At 42.2% G+C, this 23,575-nt stretch overlaps 1 protein-coding gene across 2 annotated transcripts in view; it reads left to right on the forward strand.

The window, feature by feature from the left end:
- The first annotated feature begins 16,332 nt into the window (after positions 1-16,332).
- The window catches only part of SLTM (SAFB like transcription modulator), a 35,543-nt gene continuing 28,300 nt past the window's right edge, over positions 16,333-23,575 (forward strand). For both annotated transcript variants that reach the window (XM_055002487.1, XM_055002488.1), the window contains exons 1-2: positions 16,333-16,527; positions 20,325-20,412. In XM_055002487.1, the coding sequence (XP_054858462.1) occupies positions 16,345-16,527; positions 20,325-20,412 (271 nt within the window). In that variant the 5' untranslated portion in view covers positions 16,333-16,344. The remainder of the gene's footprint in view (positions 16,528-20,324; positions 20,413-23,575) is intronic.

Consider the following 23,575-nt stretch of genomic DNA (forward strand, 5'->3'; position numbering starts at 1 on the left):
CCAAGAGGCCGCGCGAGCGCCCCGGCACTTCCGGCGCCCCGCAGGCCCTGCGCTGCCCCGGGAGAAGCAGAGAGGGGCGGGGTGGAGGAATTACGCTTTGCTTTGTTATTAGCACTACCTTTTTCTTCTTATTATTAATAACCATTCATAATTATTTGTTGTTAGCATTGGCATTATTGTTTTACCTTAGAGGATTGCATTTACACTCTTTAGAAATGCCCGTACCACGATAACCAGTGGGAAGCATTAAAGACACTGGTGAATAGGATTTTAGGAATGCAAAAATGGAAACATCATTTGATCTTGGCAGGCTGGAAAACTGGGCTGAAACAAATAAAATGAATTTCGACAGAGATAAATGAAAAGTTCTGCATTTAGGAAGGAAAAATCAAATACATAATTATAGGATGGGGGGGGGTCTTGTCTTGGCAGTAGTATGTGTGAAAAGAATCTCTGGGTCTTAGTAGACCATACACTGAACATGAGTCAGCAGTGTGATGTGGTAGCTAAAAAGGCAGATGCGGTTTGGGGCTGTATCAATAGAAGCAGTGTCTAGGTCACAAAAAGTGATAGCATCGCTCTGCTCTGCTCTGGTTAGAACTCACCTAGAGTATTGTCTTCAGTTTTGGGCATCACAACTTCAGAAGAATATAGACAAGCTGCAATGTGTCCAGAGGAAGGCAAAGAAGATGGTGAGGGGTCTGGAGACCAAGTCCTATGAGGAACGATTGCTTGGTATATTTAGCCTGGAGAAGAGACCACTAAGAGGTGATAAGATAACCATCTTCAAGTACTTGAAGGGCTGTCATATAGAGGATGGTGCAGAATTGTTTTCTGCTGCCCCAGAAGATCAGACCAGAACCAACAACTTGAAATTAAATCAAAAGAGTTTTCAGCTAAACGTTAGGAAGAACTTCCTGACAGTTGGAGCAGTCCCTCAGTGGAACAGGCTTCCTCGGGAGGTGGTGGACTCTCCTTCTTTGGAAGGTTTTAAGCAGAGGCTAGATGGCCTCCAGACAGCAATGCTGATTCTGTGAACCTGGGCAGATCATGAGAGGGAAGGCAGAATGGGGTACATCAGTGCTTAGGTCTTGTGGCCCTTCTTACATGCCCAGGGTAATGCCGATTGCCACCTTGGGGGTCAGGTAGCAATTTTCCCCAGGCCAGATTGGCCAGGGATCCTTGTGGTGTTTTGCCATCTTCTGGGCATGGAGCAGGGGTCAGTGGGGGTGTGGGGGGGGCGGGGAGGTAGTTGTGAATTTCCTGCATTGTGCAGAGGGTTGGACTAAATGACCCTAGAGGTCCCTTCCAATGTGGTTTGGCTGGTTTCTTTTGTTTCTCTTTAAAAAGAATGGAGAATGGCCAGGGCACCTAGTTTGAGTGCTCACAATTTTGGACCCAAAGGCCTTACATCTCTTTTGCCCAAACCGCTGTTCTTTCTTATTTGTGTCAATCAGGTTAGCCTTCCACCATTTAAAGGAAGTATTTTGCCATTTATTGCTTCCTTGACTTCATATGTTAGCCACACTAGCCTGCTCTTAGATTTGAAACCAAAAAGCAACCAGAAGCCACCATGGATATAAACAAACACACTACTAGGAACAATAATCCCCTGTGGAGTACTAATAGACAAAGTATAACTAGTATTAGTATAATATCCAATTTATAAAGTGCGAAGTGCTCATAAGTAAATTACACACTATACATACTCATAACCATCAACAGCTGGATCTAACCAATAAATATAATAACAATAAATATCAATAAATATTGACTATGACAAAGAACAGCACACAATATGAAAAACAGGTGTACTTGAAGTCTTCACTTTGTCTAACCAGACGATGAATGAACACGTGGACAGCCAGATGGAACAAGCATCCAAAGGGGTCTGTGATGGCTCTATGCTACGTCCCAGCAGGTAAATAGGTAGCTGGTGGGTATAAGATATATCTCATGTAGACTCTGTTAACCTCTCAAAATTTGTGTGGACAGGTGCAGCAGAATGCAGAGAACTTTGGCCTTCTAACATGAAATGTTTAAAATTGGGTTTTGGTTGGATTTTTTGGTCAACTTTTCATTCACATATAAGCGGGACTCCACTGAATTGTGATCCCTGTTACACAACCAGCTCTACATCTCGCACCAGGTTCTGAGCATACTTAGGACTGCCTCCTGGATCACCTCCCCTCCAATTGGTCCCACGTCCGTCTGTTCCAAGGAACAAGCAGCGTCCTGGTTTTACAGCTTGGCTCTCCATTACAGCTGCAAGACCAGGATGCCTACATTTCCCATCAAAACTTGAGGGAAGCTGACAAGTGTCCAACCTGTGTCAGGCGCCACTCGTAGCTTGGCTCTTAGATCCACCTCTATGCCTCTGTGCTGGAGAGGAGACGGATGGTAGGGTCTCGACCAATGGCCTCAATCAATTACTCTCAGCATTCCACAATTAAGGATACATCCATCTCCATTTGGGGGTGGGGGGGGACTTTATTTTTCATTTTCAGAAGAACAATAAAAAACAACAAACATGGCATTTTAACAATGAGTACAGACACTTTACATGGATAATTTAATGATAATAAGACAATGAAAACCCGCACTTGAAATGGCGAAAACAAAGAAGAAAGTGAGCGCCTCGATTACATATATCTTAGAGCGTAGTCAAGATGTTACATATCGTATCATTAGGTAGTTGCGACTGATCTGAAAAATTTAAGGATGGGAGTCAAGTGTTCAAAAAGGAGGATTGGAAGTGGGGATTACCTAGTGAGTGAAGGTGAGTGGCTATTTTTTCCATGACAAAGAAATCCCAAACTTTTTTATACCACATCGTTAACGGAGGAAGAAGAGCTTTGTTCCACAAAGAGGCGATCATCGATTTAGCGGCAGCCAGGAGAAAAAAATATCGGTCTTTTCTAATATTTGGGATGGTGTCATCCTCCCATAAGCCTAGTAAAACTAGTTCGGCTTGGAAGGGAACCTTATATCCTGTGATTCTATGTATGTGAAGAAGTATTTTATCCCAGCAGGACAGGGTGACAGCAACTCTGCCAGCAATGAAAATAGCTCCCAGGCAAGGACTGTGACTTTGTTTGATTATATAGAGTTGGTAAGGGGACATACACCATTTGGTCGTAATTTTAAATGAGAGGAGCCGAATGTTAAGATCTTTGGAGTTTAGAGTTTTAGCTTTCCATATACTTTCCCATTGGGCTTCAGAAAGTTTAAAACACCAAACCCTTGTCTGCAAAAGTCTGATATTTTGAGGGGATGTCCTCTCTATCAATCTCCAATGTTGACATATTTATTTCCTTCACTGTTTTTCCTCCTTAATTGAACCCAAACAAATGGAAACCATATAAACTAATCTTATTATTCTTGTTTGACCCCTGAATCTGTTAAACATCTTCATTATGCTGTATGATAATTTACTGCGCGGCCTAGCTGAAGGATAAATGGACACAAATCTAGCATCAAGAATCACAAAACAGAGAAACCTATAGGAGAACATTTCATCCTCCCAGGGCATGCAATAGGGGACCTCAAAGTAGCTGTTTTATTGATGAATTACAAGTTATTACAACACTCAGGACAATGGAACCCCTGGCCTTAACAGAGATATCAGCTTATCTCACTACACCCGCTAAGTCATTCTGTTCTTACTTATTCCCAGAAATTAAACTTTGTGGGTCTTAAAGAGGCCACTGAACTCAAACTTAGTTCTCACGTCTGTTGAGGACACCCAACTTTATCTGTTGATGGACAGCTGGCTGGACTCTGCTCCAGATAGTTTGCCCAGGGCTTTGGAGGCAGTGACAGGACAGTTGAAACAGAGCAAGCTGAAGTCGAATCCTATGGAGATGGAGGTCCTGCACCTGAGCCATGGGCTCTGGGGCTCAGGGACCAGCTCCCAGCCCTTGATGGGCCTCCACTCACACCTGTGCACGTGGTGAGGCGTCTAGGCATAGCCTTGGATGTCTCCCTGCCAATGGAGACCCAGGTCACAGCGACTGCCTGATCTGCATTTTTCTGCCTTCGTCAGATTGGACAGCTTGTTCCTTGCCTTTCAGCCCCTGACCTTGCTGCTGTGATCCACACAATGGTCACCTCCAGATTGGACCACTGCAACTCGCTCTACACTGGGCTGCCCTTGTCCCTACTCTGGAAGATGCAACTGGCCCAGAATGCGGCGGCACGCATTCTGACTGGGATGCTATTCTGGTCACATATAACACTGGTTTTGCGCCATCTGCACTTGTTATGCCAATATAGATTAAGATCATATGCCAATAATCAATACTGAACAATACTAGGCCTAACTTCTATACTCTAGATGAACTTTTAAACTTTACATGAACTTTCAGTGTATTTTTTCTATGTATAAGGTAATTCAACAGGTGTGCTTTCATCCTTTGACAATTAATTAAAATAGTGGACTCTACCGAGATTGATGTTCCTCTATCAGAGATTCAACCAATGGTGATCGTCCAACTTAACTTTTCTTGAAACTTGTCAGAGATTTATAGTATTTTCCTGCAGTACAGATTATGACATAATTTTTTAACTAATTGGAAGGCTGTACTATGAAATTATGAATATTCAGTGAAGTGTCAAACCAATCAATATTTGTTTGTGCTATCATGTGAATAGACCCTAAATATTTGCATATGATTAGGTATATCATTGCAAACACAGAAAGAATAAGCAGGGTACTGATGGAAGAAATCTCTTGGGAGAATCTAGGTGAGAAACTATTTCTACCTATGTATTTCATAGAAACTTTGAGCAATGTTAAACTTAGGATTTATTGAGAAATGTTAGTGAACTTATTTCTTATTGCCTTTCTATGTTCTGTTGTCATAGGATTCATATTAATAGCCATTTATATTTTGATTGCTTGCTTCATTAAAAAACTAGGGTGTATTTTCAATAAAGTGAAATAAACTCTAGATTGGTGTCTGTGTGTTTGACAAGGAGTTGCAAAACAATATTGAACCCTATATAAATAAATGTACTGATAAACAGCTGGTTCAAAGAACTTATCTGTTTGACAGGTCTAAAGACTAACTGCTTTCTGCTTCCCCGGAGAGAGATCCATCTTTCTCTTGGCAAGTTGAAACTTGGTTTTAGACACGGGAACTGACTCGTTACAAATGGCGCCAACGTGGTTTTCTTGCTTGCCTCCTTTTTAACATACAGAACTCCTAATTAATTTCTCTCTTTTGACCCCGAGTCAAAAGTTCTTGAAGGCCTTCAGTTTAAAAGAGATTTAAAAGTTCCCACTCATTGTTGGCTAAAAATGGCTCAGCAAACGGCTATCTTGCCGCCTGCCAGACAAGCCTTTTTGGATCATGTTACTCATTATGGAGCCAGAGCCGGTGCACATGTTACCTTTTTGATTAATGTTGCAGATGATGCCAGTGGCATTCATTATTCTTTTTATACCTTAGATGCTTTAAATGCTCAAGGACAGATAGAAAGTATGACTTTTCGTCCAAACATTCATTATGAAGCTTTTAGAGAAACAGAAATTCCACTCACCCAAGCTCAGATTCAAGCTTGGCTGGGAGGTAATATACACATTCCTACAGGTGTTTCTAGATATGGCCCGTTAGGAGCTCCGGACAGTTTCTCTTGGCCTCAAGGCCTGTCTTATTTCCCTCCCACGGGAACTCAAATTGCTGCTTTTCCTTTAGCTGATGTTCGAACTGAGATGAGGATTCTTAGGAGTCATTATCTGAGACTTCGTAGTCATGCTATCATGTTTGCAGCACTGACTGGTTCTACTCCTATGACTGCTCCAAGTGCCACATCTGTGGTATCTACACCACAGAATATTAAAGCAGTAGCGGGACCAATTCCTCTAGACAAGGAGAAAATTCCATTCTGGTTTGCTTCTAAAATTCAAGCATTCCAGGCCTTTCTCCCAGATTGTGATGATGCACAGAGGCATAAGATTTTAGCTCTCTTGTTGCCTGAAGGGCTTATCCCTCCACAGCATGAGTGTTCCAGCTGGGATGCAATCTTTGCCTATCTCTATAGTGCAGTTTTTGGGACTCCATCAATAGCTTCCCTAAATGACACTCTTCAGAAAATCTCCAGAGATCAAGGTCCAGCCCCAGCAATGGCTTTGGGTCTGAGAATCTTGAATAATTTTCCTGTTGTTTGGGAGATTCTTAAGTCTTATATTAAAGGAGACACTTCTAAATTTGCTATTCAGACTCGGCTAGATGCCTTGCAATCTGATGCTGAAAGAGCGGCCCGTTTTTCCGTAATCGTAAAAGAAGTCTATTCCACCCTGGGACGAGATGTCACAGGACAAAAATTAGGTCAGAAATCTTCCAAAGATAATTCTGACAAGCAACACTCTCAGAGCAAAAAAAAAGTCTAAGGATTTTTCTTCTCAGAGAGAGAAGTCCAGACAGTTTTTTGAGAGCTCAGATAAAACATCAAAGCCGGAATTCCACTCTAAGAGTTTTCCCCGTTCTGAAGCTCCTTCTCCCTCTACTTTCAGGGACAAACGCTTTTACAGAGACAAGCTTCAGCTTAAGCATAGGGACTCTTCTCAGTTACAAGCGGAACACCCCTCCGCTTCTTCTGCCCAGTCTCAGCCTCCTCGTGAAGGTCAGCAAAAAGTTTTTTCTAAGTTTAAAAAGGCAGCCGTCCATTCCAACATAAAAGGAAATGACCCTGCCACAGATCAGGATTCTGTCGAAGAATGTTTGGCTCACAGCCCTGTGGGACACGGGAGCGGAACAAACAATAATTAATGAGACCCTCCGTTCTCAATTTGAAGCCATTCTTACTAATTCTGTGACAGATATTCACTTGGTGGCAAATACTTCTTTACCATCTTTGCAAATTTATAAAGTTCAGTTAATTTTTGAAGCATTTTGGCGTCAAACAGTGGAAGCAGTCTTTTTAGACATTTCTCATACTAATTATGATATCATCTTGGCTTATCATGATTTTCCTCCACTCTTTGTTAGGGATTGTCCTCCTTCACTGCCCATAATACAGCAAGCCTTCTGCCCAGAAGTTCTTTCTGAGGCACAGTATCTTTGTGACAAATGGGAAAAGATGGGTATTTGTAGACGCTTTCCAGAACATGCGGGGAGAGACTTTCAAGCCCCCCCCCATGTCATTCCACTCCTTGCCCCCCCTAAGCCACAAAAACAATATCCTATTTGGAGAGATTCCATTCCCTTCCTAGCTGAAATGATTTCCAGATTAGAAGCACAAGGCATCCTAACTTCTATTGAAAGCTCTATGAATTCTCCTATTCTTGCTGTTCCTAAAAAGGATGGGTCTTACCGTCTGGTACAGGATTTAAGAGCATTGAACAAGCAGGTTAAGACTTTAGCTGTTCAAAATCTGCATAGTTCAGGCATTCTCAACTCTCTCCCTAGAGCATGTTACAAGAGCACTATAGATCTTAGTAACGGCTTTTGGACATTGAGACTTCACACAGACAGTCAACACTTGACTGCCTTTACATTTCAAGGTAAATCATATTCCTGGTCAGTCCTCGCCCAGGGCTACAAAAATAGTCCCGCGCTTTTCAGTGCAAGGATACAAGAAATCTTTGCAGATCTCCCTTATCTTATCTCTTACATGGATGACCTCTATTGCTCTCATTCATCATTATCTGAGCATTTATCAGCTCTTGATCAAATCATGACCCGGCTTAGTGAGAAAGGTTATATTGTGAACTTTCATAAATCACGCTTAGCCTATTCCTCAGTGCTTTTCTTAGGCTATCAAATTTCGGACCAAGGCAGGGGTCTTGGGCATTCCTTTTTGGAAAAGCTCCTATTGCTTCAACCACCTAAAACTTTGAAACAACTTCAAAGTCTTTTAGGCATTTTTAATTTTGCTCGGAATTATCTTCCTGACTTTGCACTGAAAGTCCGTCCCTTCTATGATTTACTGAAAGGAGGTAAATTTACTCCTTCGGCTTGGACTGACGAACACACTCATAAAATGCATCAGCTCATACAGGAGATTAATTCCGCTGAGAATCTTACTCACAGAAATAATTCTTTAGGGTTGACAATTTATGTTATTCTTCTTTCAGGTGGTTTCACTTTGAAACTCCACAACACTGGGGAAAAACAACCCATTCTTTTTGTCTCCCACACTTTTTCTTGTGCGGAACAAAAATTTAGTAGAGATGAACAAACTCTCACAGCTATAAATTATGCCTTGATTAAGTTTAGACCTTTAGCTGCTGGTCAACAAATTACTTTTGTCACTTCTATTCCCTCTTTGGAGTCTTCTACTCGCTCAGGAGACCAATCACATAAAGCGCTTCATAGCCGCTGGATTTTGTGGTCTTCTTATATTTCTGACCCAGATCTTCTTTTTTTATATGACCCTGCTCTGTCCTCTCTCCAAAACTCTCCAGAAGTTTTTCTTACGGGAGAGCCAGAGATTGACAATATTCCTTTTCCTTTATGGCAGTATAAACAAGTATTTTATACAGATGCCAGCTCTGTTCAGGCTATAGGAACAAAGCACAAATACTCTGCAGGATATGCTTATGTGAGAGGTTTTTTTTCTCATACTGAAGAATTTGTTTTACAAGAAAAACAAATCTTCCCTGCAGGTGATATGACGGCTCAACTAGCAGAACTTTTTGGGGTTCTTTCAGCCGCTAAGGCTGCAGATGCCACCGGCCCTGTGATAATTTATACAGACAGTTTTTATGTCTACAGGGGATTGACTATTGATTTTTCCTATTGGAAGCAGAATGGCTTCCGTGATTCCAAAGGCAAGCCAATTAAAGCCAAACGTCTCTGGGAACAGTTAGCTGCCCTTTATGATACGAAGCTACTTTATATTGCTCATGTCAGGGCACATCAATCCACTGGTTTACATGCCTCTGGAAATTCAGCAGCAGACCTTGCTGCCAAAGAAGCAAGATTAAAATCATTTGTAGGTGTTACTACACGGTCTCAAACCCATTTGGATGAAGACCTTAAGACTTGTCTAGATTCTACTAAGACAAATCCTACTGGCTATCCTCAAACGTACACCTATCTTCTAAAAGATGGTTGGTGTCATGTAATTTTACCCAAAGCTGGGGAAAAAATTCTTCCTCCAGTCGCCATGCGTCAGTCTTTGCTAAAAGAAGCGCATGAAGGATTGGGATTCCTACACCTTGGCCGTAAAGGCACAACACAGGCTCTACAAGCTAAATTTTGGTGGCCAGCCCTTGCTAGACAGGCTGCTCACTATGTGGCAAATTGTGAGCCCTGTTTATTAGTTAATCCAGCTAACATTTCCAAACCTCCTCAAAGACCCATTCCAAGAGGCTCACAGCCTTTTCAGATCCTTTACCTGGATCACATCGGTCCTTTACCTCCATCACATGGCTTTAAATATGCTTTAGTCATTGTGGACTCTCTAACTAAATTTACATGGATCTACCCTCAGAGGGAGTTGACAGCACGTGCTTTAGTTACTACGTTTTCTCCATTTGCTGCAGCGTACGCTCCTGTGATGGTCTACACAGATCACGGCCCAAGTTTTGCCTCAGCAGAATTTCGGAGCTTAGGTGATCAGTTAGGCTTCCAGGTTATGCACTCTTGCCCCAACTCTCCCAGGTCAAATGGTTGCGTTGAGAGGCACGTTCAAGTAATAAAGAACGGTATCTCTAAGCTCTTGCTCTCCACCACCCTCTCTTGGTTCAAGGTCCTTCCTATAGTTCAGAGAGGTATTAATAATATGTTAAAGGCTCCTTTGCAGAAAAGTTCCTATGAAATGCTGTTTGGTATTCCAATGCACACTGATTTGACTGTATGTCTTAATGAATGGACACGTGATGAAATTTTGGCTGAATTGCAATCTATGCGTTTGCAATTAAACACTCTCATTGAGATTCCTTCCACAGAACTCTCCTCTGGATGGCAGCCACAAGCAGGGGACTACGTTCTGGAACGCATTCCTGATTCTGCTTCCTTAGGACCCAGGTTCAGACCTCCTGCTCCGATTTTATCTGTGCCTTCCTCCAGAGTAATTGAAGTTCCTGGCTTGGGAACTGATCAATCCTCCAGATTTATTTCAGTAGACAATGTAAAGCCTGTTTCTCGTTTTTACAATGTTCCTTCAGACTAGGAATCCTATGCTGACCTCTTCTTTTTCACAGGAGACAGCTGTACAAGAAACCAGGTTTTGTCAAAATGCTGACCCTCAGCCTGTTCCTGATCTGCAAAATTCTGCAGAACAGGGCTCCAAACTCTCTTTTTCTTTTTCTGTTTGGAGTAATAGGCTTAAACAATGTTTTTCTTTTCCTATTACTTCCCTTGATAAGAAGATTTTTTTCTTTATTCTAACATTGACTTTTTTGTTTTTTATTTTTTTCACTATTTTTCTCTTTTTTGTCTTCAAAGGCATTTTTCTCCCTCCTGCTCACATCAACCCTGACACTCAGGTTGTAAATTCGCCCAGCCGCTCTCTCGGCCGAGACAGGAGAGAAATTCGGCAGGCACTTAACTTCACTTACTCAGTCGTTCCTAGTGGCCTCTTACTTTTAAATCGGCCATACCTTTTTGTTGCTAATGCCACTTTTTTGGAAATTCCTGTTACTTTTGTGTATGACACACAAACTTTGTTTCCTCATGATGTTTTTTACAACAACATTCCAGCTATGCAGTCAGCTGTTACGACTCTAGCTACGATTTTTTCAACTCCTCTGCCGCTGACTTCTTTTTCAGTCTTGTCAGATGCTCCTGTCTCTTCACTTTTATGGCAGGAACAGACATGTTTTTTGCATTTTGGTCACCTTTATGCGGTGAGCCTTGATCCAGTTCGCCCCTACCCGAGCTATGTCCATTGGGAGCATTGCTCAGCACCCTTTCCTGAAGATTCTGTTTCTAGGCAACAGAGTTTCCCAATCTGGTCCTTCAGAATCCTCAAGTATCCCGGAGCGTGTAATTTTTCCACTATTGCACCGAGGAATCTTTTGATTTTTGAGGGCACGTCCCTCTATAATCCTCAATAGTGGAATTCAGCTTTTTCACATGGGGATGCAGGTTTTCAGGCATGGAACAGAGCAATTCCTATCTCTGCTCCATGGGGAGGGAGGGATACTGGAAATAAAATATGGAAAGTTGGAAATAAGGATTCCATGCAGTTAGCATGTTGGTATCCTGAAATACTTTTATTTTTGAATGAAACTATATGGGAAGTTACATGTTTTGGTTCAAATTATGAAGAATTTGGTGAACCTTGGAAATCTTTACATGCAAATGTAATGCAGGTTAATGAAACCTTGAGAAAGGAACTTTTAGCTAATGGTACTTTAAGACCTGGACATAAGACAGGTGAAAGAATTCAATGGGATATTCAGAGAAATCTGTGTAATAAAAGGTTTTTTGGTTCAGCTACTGGACCACTTAAATTGTATACTAAACATACTGCTAAGAAAAAGGTTATCCTATACTCTTTGGGAAAACATTGTATCAATTGGTTAAGAAATGGTTATTCATTTCAGCAAGTACAGGATCATTTAAGTAAATGGATTCCTGTCAATAATTGGTATCAAACTTATAATGCCAATGCGACAGACCTTTTGAATTTGTTCCCTGTCAAAAAGGTTAGAAAAACTAGACAAGCAAATGCTTTCATGGAACATTTTACATGGTCTGAAGTTTTACAGTTCTTACTAGGGATAAATACTGGTTTTGCATTTACTCAGCGTAATTTTCAGGTCACAAAGCAAGCTATTTATCAGCTCAGAGATCAGCTAATAGCTGCTTTGCAAATAATCACAAGTGATCTATCTGAGATTCAGACTGAATTCTTTGCTCATGAAGTGATCCAATCTGTGCAAAGAGAAATTGACATCTTATTGAGTGGAAAACCTGTATGGGAACATATTAATTGGAATGAGATTTTTAAGTTATTGAACTTAACTCAATTGCAAAGGATTGCTTTAAAACAGAATGCTCAAGTGAGTATTATAGCTGTCTATGATTTAAATGGCAAAAAGACTAATTATTTTCCTTGGATCTATCCAAGAAATAAATGGATTGTTAAGACTCTTTACAAGGTTCCAATTTATGGGAAGATATATACATCTTGTCAAGAGATCTTAAACTGGGGACATTTTCAAACTCAAGATAATGTAACCTTACATATCTCTCTAGATATGAAATACACACACCTGTGTATGAATGAAGCTTATCAGTTTGAACTTATTCAGGTTGCAAAATGTACTCAGTATCCAGTTGTTTTTTGTGAGGAAGTCTATCACTCTCCTTATTCTAATCTTGTGAATTTTACTGACTTTGCTGTCAAAGCAGTTAAAGTTTCCAATAATGTGACTAATCTGTTGCGTTTACCTAACGGATCTTATGCTTTATTATCCACTGATAGTTTTTGTTCAATGCCAAAGGGTAGAACTTTAATTTTAACCACACCTGTAAAGACAGTATGTAATGATTTTGTCTTCTATCCTCCTCTTTCTCAGCAAACAACTAATGTGAGTTATGCATTTCTGCACTCATTAAAATTGAAATATCCACTTTTAGGTGCAATCATTTCTGCTTTGAAAGATATGAAAGTGATTTTGTTGCAGCCTTCAGAAAGCTTTGACTCTGCAGTCTACCGGCTTTCCCAGCTCCTGTCTGCTGCAATAACTACTGACTTTAACTTGTTGAACTCTATATTCCAACACAGTAATTTTTCTGCTTTTGGACCAGTTTTGAGCAACTTTCTCTCTCTTCCAGCGTATTTAGCCTCACAGATCCTGAATTTGGGAACTGGAATTTTTGGCTTTTTTACTGGAACTCTGCATTATTTTTGGCCGTTTCTCCTTCTAGCTGCTGTGTTAATTTTGATTTGCGTCTGTAAAGGATGTCCTCCCTGATGCTACGTGAAAGATGGAGCCTTTCCAGATACAGAGCTAATCTTGCTCGTCTTTTGGGATGTGACAACCTTGCAAAGCTACACCCATTTGGTCGTTTTTTCTTTCAACAAGACCATGGAAGGGTGACGCCTGTCTTCAAATGCTTTACTTGCAACGAGAGAATTTTTTTCAGAGATGTCTCTCTAGCTGGAGATGCCTTTGGAACCCAGATGCGGTCTGCCTGCATGTTGTTAATCAGAGCTCACCTCGATGTCTGCTGTTCGCTTCGTTTCCTGCCCTGGCTGGAAAGCATCACCTTCGAGGAGCCTATGTGTGTGCAATCTGGGCGGCATCTCCTGGAAGCGCTACTTGCTCCGAATCGTGCAGAGCCTCAACCTGATGGCAGAGAAGCTGTGATTCAGCCCCGTGTCCTTCCTGGGCCATCTGGCCAAAATGGAATTGAACCTCGAGGGAATCCACACTCTGTCTGGTTTATGGCGTCTCTGCAAAGCAGCAGCATGCAGTTTTGTTTTTTAACTACGGCCTCACAGCGGAAGTAGAAGCTTCGCTCACAATGAAAGATTTTTTCCAGTGATCGTGCTTTGCGATTTTTGTAGTCTAATAAAGTTTTTTTTTTATATAACTTACAAATATATATTCACACATTATGCTAAGCATTTATATTTTTGCACCATTTTTATATTTACTGAAATAGTTAAGTTTTCCGATCAGGGGAGGGTGTTATGCCAATATAGATTAAGATCATATGCCAATAATCAATACTGAACAATACTAGGCCTAACTTCTATACTCTAGATGAACTTTTAAACTTTACATGAACTTTCAGTGTATTTTTTCTATGTATAAGGTAATTCAACAGGTGTGCTTTCATCCTTTGACAATTAATTAAAATAGTGGACTCTACCGAGATTGATGTTCCTCTATCAGAGATTCAACCAATGGTGATCGTCCAACTTAACTTTTCTTGACACTTGTCAGAGATTTATAGTATTTTCCTGCAGTACAGATTATGACATAATTTTTTAACTAATTGGAAGGCTGTACTATGAAATTATGAATATTCAGTGAAGTGTCAAACCAATCAATATTTGTTTGTGCTATCATGTGAATAGACCCTAAATATTTGCATATGATTAGGTATATCATTGCAAACACAGAAAGAATAAGCAGGGTACTGATGGAAGAAATCTCTTGGGAGAATCTAGGTGAGAAACTATTTCTACCTATGTATTTCATAGAAACTTTGAGCAATGTTAAACTTAGGATTTATTGAGAAATGTTAGTGAACTTATTTCTTATTGCCTTTCTATGTTCTGTTGTCATAGGATTCATATTAATAGCCATTTATATTTTGATTGCTTGCTTCATTAAAAAACTAGGGTGTATTTTCAATAAAGTGAAATAAACTCTAGATTGGTGTCTGTGTGTTTGACAAGGAGTTGCAAAGCAATATTGAACCCTATATAAATAAATGTACTGAAAAACAGCTGGTTCAAAGAACTTATCTGTTTGACAGGTCTAAAGACTAACTGCTTTCTGCTTCCCCGGAGAGAGATCCATCTTTCTCTTGGCAAGTTGAAACTTGGTTTTAGACACGGGAACTGACTCGTTACACACTGGCTCCCAGGGGAATTCCGGATTAGGTTCAAGGTCTTGGTACTGACCTTTAAAGCCCTTAGCGGACGGGAACCAACATACCTGCTGGACCGCCTCTTGCTATATGTTTCCCGGAGAGCCCTTCTTTTGGCAGATCAACATTTGCTGGTGGTCTCTGGCTTCAGGGAGGTTCGTCTCACCTTGACCAGGGCCAGGGTCTTTTTGGCCCTGACACTGACCTGGTGGAAATCTCTACCTGCAGAGACCTGAACCCGGCAGGTTTTATCAGCTTTCCATCAGGCGTGCAAGACCGAGTTGTATTTGAAGGGCTGTTACTTAGAGGAAGGCAGGGATCTGTTCCTGTTGGCAGCAGAGGATAGGACTTGCAATAATGGGTTTAAATTAAGGGTGGGAAGGTAGACATTAGGAAGCAAAGTAAGATAGGCTTTGGAGGGGTATAATGCCACCTCCAATGACACCATTTCCTCCAAGAGAGATAACGTCGCTATATGGAGTTCAGTTGTAATGGAAACAGATCTCCAGGTGCCATGTGGAGTTGTTGGCAACCCTACTATGGAGGAGTCTCTGTCAGGTAGAGCTTTAAAATCTCTCCTTTGGAGGTCATTGGCAGTTCTTGGAGATCTCTAGGCAGGTTGGCAACTACTGTAAGGAAGTGTTTCAGACATCGCAGTTGCCAATATCCAATGCCACTATTGTCTCCAATTTAGGTAAAATAGACCATATGGAGTTCAGTTGAAATGGAAGATCTCCAGGTGTGGCAACCCTACTAGGGAGGGTCCTCAGTGGGGTATAATTCCACAGAAGCCATGCTCCAAAGCCACTGTTCTGTTTGAGATAATTAAAATTTGTCATCTGAAAATCATTTGTAATTCTGGGAAATCTCTAGGTGGGTTGGGATCAATTGTCAGGTGGCACCTAAGTGGGTGCCACTGTCTTCCAAAGAATCCCAGGAGCAGAGAAGGCTGAGGGTAAGGGCAGAGGCCTGGACCAAGGATGGATTTGGATGAAGGAATAGAGGGAATGCTTATTACATTTGCAGAAGATACTAAATAGAGAAGGGTAGCAAATACGGTAGAAGACAGAGCCAGGCCGCAGGATGATCTTGGCAGGCTGGAAAACTCTCAAAACTGGGCCCAAACAAACAAACTGAAGAGAAGCAAGGCCCACGGGACTGAACGGGACTGACTCCCAGGACCCTTGACGCACCTCAGCAATCGGCCCCATTTCCCTCCTCTCTTCCACAGGCGGGAGCCCGCTTATTCCTGCACTCTAGCCACGTATTTCAGTTAGGAGGGAGAGGGGAAATCTGTGGAGTCAAGGGGCCCAGGAGTGTGAGGAGAATTGGGTGAAATTCCGCAGAAGTCTGTGGAATTTAAAATGTAAAAAGACCTGGCTAAGGAAAAAGACGCATCTGCAGACTGTATACATTTAGAAGAAACCCCTTTACACCCAATGCGCCCCCCCCCCCCAGCGATCTCAGGGCCAGCAGCTTAGATTCCTGGGGCTTTCAAAAGGCTCTTAAGGATTAATCATTTTGAAACATGGAAAGAATTGCCCTCAGTCAGAGGACAGGCACCGCGCAGCGGCAAGGGCTACAGTCCCCGCCTCTTCCACGAATTCTCCGCAAGGGCCAATCGGCTCTTCCCGCACAGGGAAGCCGGCGGCCAATCAGAAACGGCTCTGTCCCGCGGCCTCCGGAGGCGTGGCCGCGCGGCTGGCGCGTGAGGCTTGCGGGTGGTGCCGGCTCGCGTTCGGTCTGCGCACGCGTGATGGGCCGGTGCGCGCGCCGCCTCCATCCGGGTCCTTCGTGCGTGAGGCGAGGCCAGGCGAGCGGCAGGAGCAGTTGCAAAATGGCCGCCGCGCCTCAGGGGCCCGCCTCGTCCGCCGCCGCCACCCCGCCGGGCCCGCTCCCGGCGCCCACCGAGAGCAAGAAGCTCGCGGAGCTGCGCGTCATCGACCTCAAGTCCGAGTTGAAGCGCCGCAACCTGGACGTGGCCGGCGTCAAGACCGTCCTTATCGCCCGCCTCAAGCAGGTGAGGCTGAAGCGCAGGCAGGCCTCTCTCGTCGGGGGCCGGGCCGGGCCGGGCCGCTCTCCTCAGCCTGCCTCCTGCGCGGGCCGGCGGCCACGGCCTTGCCCTCGGGCTGCCTCCGCGCGCATCCCGGCTCGCTCTCCCGCGCGTCCCCAGGGCCAAGGGGGCGGCGCCCTGGACGCGGCTCTCGGGGTTGCCAACTCCCGGCGGGGAAATCCCTGGAGGTTTAAAGGTGGAGCTTGGGGAGGGCGGGGCCTCGGTGAGGTATGATGCCGTAGAGTCTCCCCTCCGAAGCAGCCATTTTCTCCAGGAGAGCTGGTGGCTGCGGCCTGGAGTTCGGTTGCAATTCCGGGAGATCTCCAGGGTTCTCCTGGAAGCTGGCAACCCTTCTCCCTCCCCTCCTTTTGCCTTATTCTCACGGCCCGACTGGGGGGCGAAGTGGGGCCGGGGAGACGTTCGGGTCGGGAGGCTTCGGCCGGCCTCCATTGGTCCCCGGCGGCCCACCCAGCTCGGCTCCGAGCCGCAGCGGCCTTCCTCCCCTCCCCGGTAGAGCCTCGCCCCGAGGAAGGCCGGCGGCGAGTGCGTGTGAGCCACGTTGTCTTCGCGTTTGGGGCCTTAGTTGGCCGAGGGCGCCGCGGCCCTCCCTGGCCTGATCCCGCAGGGCTCTGCTTATGGTTTGGGAGGTCTTGGCTGAAGCGGGCGCTGAAGGCCGTTTGTAAACCCAAAGCGGGCGGGCGGAGGCGCAGGTTTTTATTTTTTTGTTGGCTATAGTCTGCCTTTCTTACCGAGAGCCAAGGTGGCTTACACAATGTGAGTGAAAAACAATATAATCAACAGCTAGGACATTCGTTGAGCAAAGTACAATAATGAACAGCAGTTGGGGCATTTAGTGAAAGAGTTACAGCAGGGTATGGAAGCAGAAAATTCGAAAACAAGCATAAGGCCAAGCACAGAGATGAAATCTTTCTGAACAGAGCATAACTAATTTCCATGGCATGTTTAGCAACGTGGAAGCTCCCTAGCAGGAGCATACCTAAACGAGTGGAAAGTACCTAGTAGCATAGCCTGTAGGCCCCATTCCTTCCAAAACTTCTCTCTGAGCTATTTTCACATGATGCAGATATAATATGGGTAGAAAGCCCTTGTGAATAATGCAGCTTTGCATAGTTTGCAGAAAGCCAGGAGTGAGAGATTCCGTCCATTCAAAGGGATGGCCTGTCCCAAATGTTGATAGCCAAGCAGAGGATGAGCAGGAAAAAAAGTGTGGGATGAAGCATGAAAAGCATCCAATCAGGAAGTTATAGAGGGATGCAAAGAACTAATTAACGTCTTTAAGGGATAGGATATTTCTCTTACAGTTTAGACTCTGGTTTTCAGTCCTGATCAGGGCCACCAAAGCTGCTGCCTTTAAAAACAAGTAACAGAAGTGTGTTTAAAAAACTTGAATAACCAAAAGTATCATTAAACAACATTAGCAATTGCTGGGCTTGTTGGTGTAGGACAGCTTCACGTGTAATGTGTGTACTCCTGTTTCTTGCTCATTCTAACTTTTTTGTTGATATGAACAGCATGTAGAACTTAAAATGCTTTTGTTAAACTGTGAGCCTGTCTAAAGCTGTTATCTGTAACTGCTACTGCTTAAAATGTATCTCCCCCCCCCCCATTGAAGCCAGGCAGCTTAGCGGACCTGTTTTCAGGTTGTGAGGTTGGAATGACATGAATTGAAGTTTGTTTAGAGATGGCTGATCCTTTTTTTTATTTAAAAAGGTTTTGGGCAACCTGGCCAAGATAAATGGAGTTGAGTCTGTGTTCCAGACATGTCAAAACACAAAATCTAACTGGCTCACCTTGTCAATTTTCCCTGTTCAACTTGAAAAAGAGACTGTGTGTTCTATTATGCTGTTTGTGCTATCCATGAAAGGAGGGTAGGCTTTTCTCTAGGAATAGCTCTTACTGGATTGGAACCTTTTTGTTGTTCTGGGGAAAACTGCTTAGTCCTAGGTTTAAAGCAGGAACTGTTAATACCTTGATCAATGTACGCTACACTGCTTAAAACAAATTGAGCTGTAAAATGTAGCATTTAATTACTTTATTGCAAAGCAATTGCGCAGATGAGGCTTTTACAGTTGGTAAAAGTGATATGCTAAACATTGTTTGGCTTAAACCCACCCAACCCCACCTGATTTTATCACTTGCAAGCAGAAATTTCAGTTGTGTTTATATACCTATTAGGAATAGCTACTTGGCAATTTACAATGTCATTTTAGACGTTTTTGTTTCATAGGTGTTAATACATGTAGAAGTGTTCAGTGGTTCTGATTTTTGTTCCTTCACATGTTGTAAAATATGTATTAAATATTAACCCTTCACGCTGTTCTTCTGTCACCCCATTTTTCTTTTTCTGACAATTGTGCTTCCAAGGGCTATCACATTTTTATCTCTTCTTTTCTTTTATCAAGTTCAAGGTGATCTAAAAAGGCTGCCTATTCAATATTTTTGTCCTCCTAGAACCTCTAGTGTTGCTTCCTGGGTGCTGCTGTCTGATTGATTTACATTAGGTAATCTGCCTAGAGTCTCAGCAAGAAAGGCGGGCTACAAAATAAATATATAAATAGTGTGGTCTGAAGGGAGCTTCATGACTGAGTGGGGATATGAACCAAAGCATCTCTGGTCAGAGTACAGCAGTCTAGTCAGAGTGCCAGCTGACTCTCATGGGATGCTTTTGTGGTTTGTGCTGATAATCTTGTGCAGGTTGTACCCTTATTTTTGGATGTGAAAGCTCAACATATATAATTTGTACTGTATTATGCAAGGGAAAAGGCATATCAGTTGCATTAGATTGGGGCCCTGTACATTTAGTGGGAAAGCAGCGACGTGTACATATGCCTGTGCCCTTCATTCAAGACAAGTTATACTTGGGAAGCAACACTTACATGTAAAACAATGGAAGCAGACTCCTTGAGATTCTCTGTGCTGTCAGAGTGTATGAGTTAGATTATGTGGTCTTCATCTTTGCTTGTGTCAGAAATGAAAAACTGAGTTGATTTACAGTGATAAGTACAGCAAGACCAAGAGGTGGGGCTTGGTCCCTAGAGGATGAGTTTCAGTTTAGCCTGAAACATAAAACATCTTTGGTTGATACTGCTGCCTATCTCCTGTCCTTCCCAAAGATTTGAAGCATAGAGCACAATGCCAAATCAGGGGGGGCACTGTGTAAATGTGGAGATAGTTTTAAGCTGCTGCCGTTGTTTCTGATTGTGGTGAGAAATGGACCTTGGGCTTTTGGAGTCCCTTTGTGTGATTCTCAGCTTAATATGCAGAGAGGTGAAGCAGCGTTGGAACAGGTTCAGATTGAGGCTCCTTTTTATTTCCTCTTACCAATTTGCAAAATACTCAGTTTTTTTTCAGGACCAGGCTTTTACTCTGGTAAGATTGATGAGGTTAAACTATAATGCTCCTATAACTTGTTAGCTTAAGCAGATAAGAGTTAAACAATCAGGTATAAATTAATAAGCTGGCTACTTATTTAACTCTTACTTGGAGAAATGGTGCTCAGTTATCTCGTCTGTTTCAGCATTCTCCGGTATGAGTCAGTTAAATGTTTCTCTCTGGTATGTGTTCTTACACAAAAGTGTGATGTCGGTGTGCCTCTTATTTTTGAGAAACTTTTATCCAAAAGGTGGTAATGTGAATTGTTTGTTTGGAAAATTAGTTAACAGCATGTGTGCTGGAGCAAAATCATGATGGATTAATGAATAAAGTCACTAATTCTCACTACTCTTCCTTGTGTTTTGTTTTAGGCTATTGAAGATGAGGGAGGAGATCCAGATAATATTGAAATAACTGTCTCAGCTGATACCCCAAACAAGAAACCAACAAAAGGAAAAGGTTAAAACGTTTTCTTCAAACTTTAGCATTGTTTAGCATTACTGATGTTTGAGAAGTTAACTGTCTTCCCCTGTTAGAATCATAACAACCTCTTTGAGGCCTTTATCTGTGTGTAACAGAGTGCCCCGTTAAAGCTTTCAAACTGTCCAGATCTAAGATTCATATCCCAATTCTGAGCAGCTAAGAGGGCTTTAGATAATGGGACCTAAAAACAGGGATCCTTTTTTTAAAGAACCTGTTACTTGGTACAAATAATTTGTATGGCGGCGGGGTGTGTGTGTGTGTCTTGTTTTAACACTTTCCATCAAGGCACATAGAGACTTCTTTTAGAGTTTAATGTTTATTATTTATTGAAATAAATTCTAATCTTTTCAGTTAAACAAGATACTAAAATATAAAGGATTATTAAAAATGAAATCTACAAGTAAAGAACAAGCACATGCAACAAGGATTAACTCCTAATATCTCTCAAATAGATATAAATTTGATTTAAAATCAAGTTACTATGAAATGGATTGAATTTTCAATAAGCACACAAATATATTTCTCACCTAGATCTTCATGAGAATTCCTTAGTCAAAACTCTAATCTCTTATCTAGGTGGCATCTTTTATACTAATTGGCATGTGCTATCTGCTGAGAAATCTAAAGTCTTTCATGCCCACAATATAGAAATACGATTGGTCTTAATATCTAGCTAATTCTTCCGATTTTCAGTCATGTGACATTCTGCAAAGCCAAAGTGATGCCACGGTGCAGGTGCAAGACATGCTTCATAAATCTTTAGAAGTTAAGGAAAAAGTTTAGTGAGCAGATTATGATTGGTCCATTCTAGTAAGTAAAGAATCATTTATCTACCACTGCCCACTACTTTTAATTGGTTGTCAAAGATAAAGGGACCATCTATGTGGTCGTACAGCCCGTTAACAGACTACGTAAAAGTTCATACACAGTTTACTAGAATACGTGTGTATAACTAGAGTATATTGTGATATATCCGTATTCCCGCTACATGTGTTGTCATTGTAACTGCTTTTCAGTCTGTATGTTTGCATCCTGCGTTTCTCTTAAGCCAAAACCGGAAACAGCCGCCATGCAGTTCACAGCGAAGTCTGACCTTGTTCTGCAGAAGGCATGCAACTTACTGTAGATGTTCTGTGTTTTATATTTTTAATATTTATACGTGCCATATTTTAGTATTAAGGCAGCTTACGTTTAAAAAATCAATTATGTAGCCAAGCAATACCACCTAACCCATTTCATGTTAACGTAATTTCTCATATTTCAGCATCCAGCTGCCCTTGAAGAACATAATGAAAAATGCAAGAGGTATCCTAGGTAGTTGTGCTGAAATCAGATGGTAGTTATTTCTCCCATTGCAGGCTACCTTAATGGAATGATAAAAATTTAAAGATGAAATGGCATAGGTGACACCCTGTCACAGGAGTTCATGTTGTGCAGTTGCCTGTGGAATTGGAAAGCTTGCTAGGTATAAAAATGACGGGTTGAGCTTTCAGAAGAGGTCAGAGTATAACTACAGGAAGAGCGATTTCTAGCATTTCTATCCAAAATTGGTGAATGTTCGATCATGTGGTTTTTTTGGCATGAATAAATAGGCTGGCACTTAGCTGCTGCTGCTGCTGCTAAAGTGCGTTATTTCCCTGAGTGGACGGATTGCTGTGATGTCCTTTGAGTTCCGAGGGATGACAGGAGTGCTTTTACCTCACTGCAACAGAGTGCCGATCTTCTTGAAAAGAATGTTTGTTCTTCATTGTAGTGGGGGGGGGGGGGTATGGATTAATGCTTATCCGTGGTGAGGTAGTAAAACAGCAGTTTAAATCAAATTCTCCCACTGGTCCTTCGTAAATTTCCAGAATAGTGATGCACCGATACTGGTGCATCTGGCCCAGCGTCACGTTGGTCGATGCCTTGAAAGTGCTTGCTTAGGAGGGCGGCCTCCTTCGTGGTGCTTTCTGTTTCACTGTGGTGATTCCTCTTCCTCCTTATTGCTGAACTCTTCTGCTTTGGTTCAGTCCCGATTGCACTCCTTTTTTTAAAATAAAGTTTTGTTAAAATTTTTAAACTTAATTAAAAAAATGTACAAAGGAAAAAAGTACTTCTAAAAGATAAAGCAAAAGGAGAAAAGAGCAAAGAGAAAAAAAAGAAGAAAATTATTATGTGAACAGGAATACCTAATAATTTCCTCTTTGAGAAGGTATAGCAGTAGTACATATTATGCACTAGTTCTAAAATTACCACAAGCGACTCCTTCTCCTTTCCATCTAGGCATTCTTTCCCTCCCCTTAGTCTTCGAAAGCACAGATCATTAGTTCATCTCTTTCTCTTTCATGCAAAAAGATTCTAAGAGGCTTCCAAGTAATCCGGTATTTATCTAATGCTTTTTCCCTGCTTAAAGACATCAGTTTAGCCATCGTGGCACAATCCATCATTTTCTCTGACCACTCTTCTGCTGTTGGTAATATTATAGCTTTCCATTTGGGGGCATATAACAGTCTCACTGCTATTGTCATATTAAAAAAAAGTGTGCCTTTTATACCTTTCAACTGTTCATCCATTAAGCCCAACAAAAAGGCCTCCAGTTTCATTTGTACATTAGTCTTTGAAATCTTCTGAATAATTAAACGTATTTGTTTCTAAAACTTGTTTGCTTTAGTGCATGTCCACCATAAATGATAAAATGCCTCCTCCTGTTCTCTCTTGCACTCTTTAATTGCTCGTTGCAGCCCATGTGGCCTTCCAGACCCAGAACTTTTGACGTGCAAGGACTAGTAGTTACTGCTGCTCAAAGCACTTAATTTTTATCATTTTTTGTTGAATATTCAGAGTTTGGTTACTGAGCTCAGATAATAAAAGCATGTAAACAAGTGCATACAGGACTGCCCCAGTGGGCATGGTGGATGATTTTCCCAGTGACAGGGTAGGGGAGAAATCTCCAGGGGCTTGATGCCCGTGTTTGTGATGGCTTCAGTCCTAGACCCCAAGATCCAGCCCGTAATAATCTGTGACTTGTTAGGCCATGCATTGAATAATTATTGATTTCATAAGACAGATTTATCCCATGGTTTTTTGTTTATAATGAGTAATCAAATTTTAAGAAGCCAGCCCGTTTTCTGCCCTGGAGGATGGGCTTATCTGCTTGCTT

Source organism: Eublepharis macularius, chromosome 18 (assembly GCF_028583425.1).
Source record: "Eublepharis macularius isolate TG4126 chromosome 18, MPM_Emac_v1.0, whole genome shotgun sequence".
Lineage (NCBI taxonomy): Eukaryota > Metazoa > Chordata > Lepidosauria > Squamata > Eublepharidae > Eublepharis > Eublepharis macularius.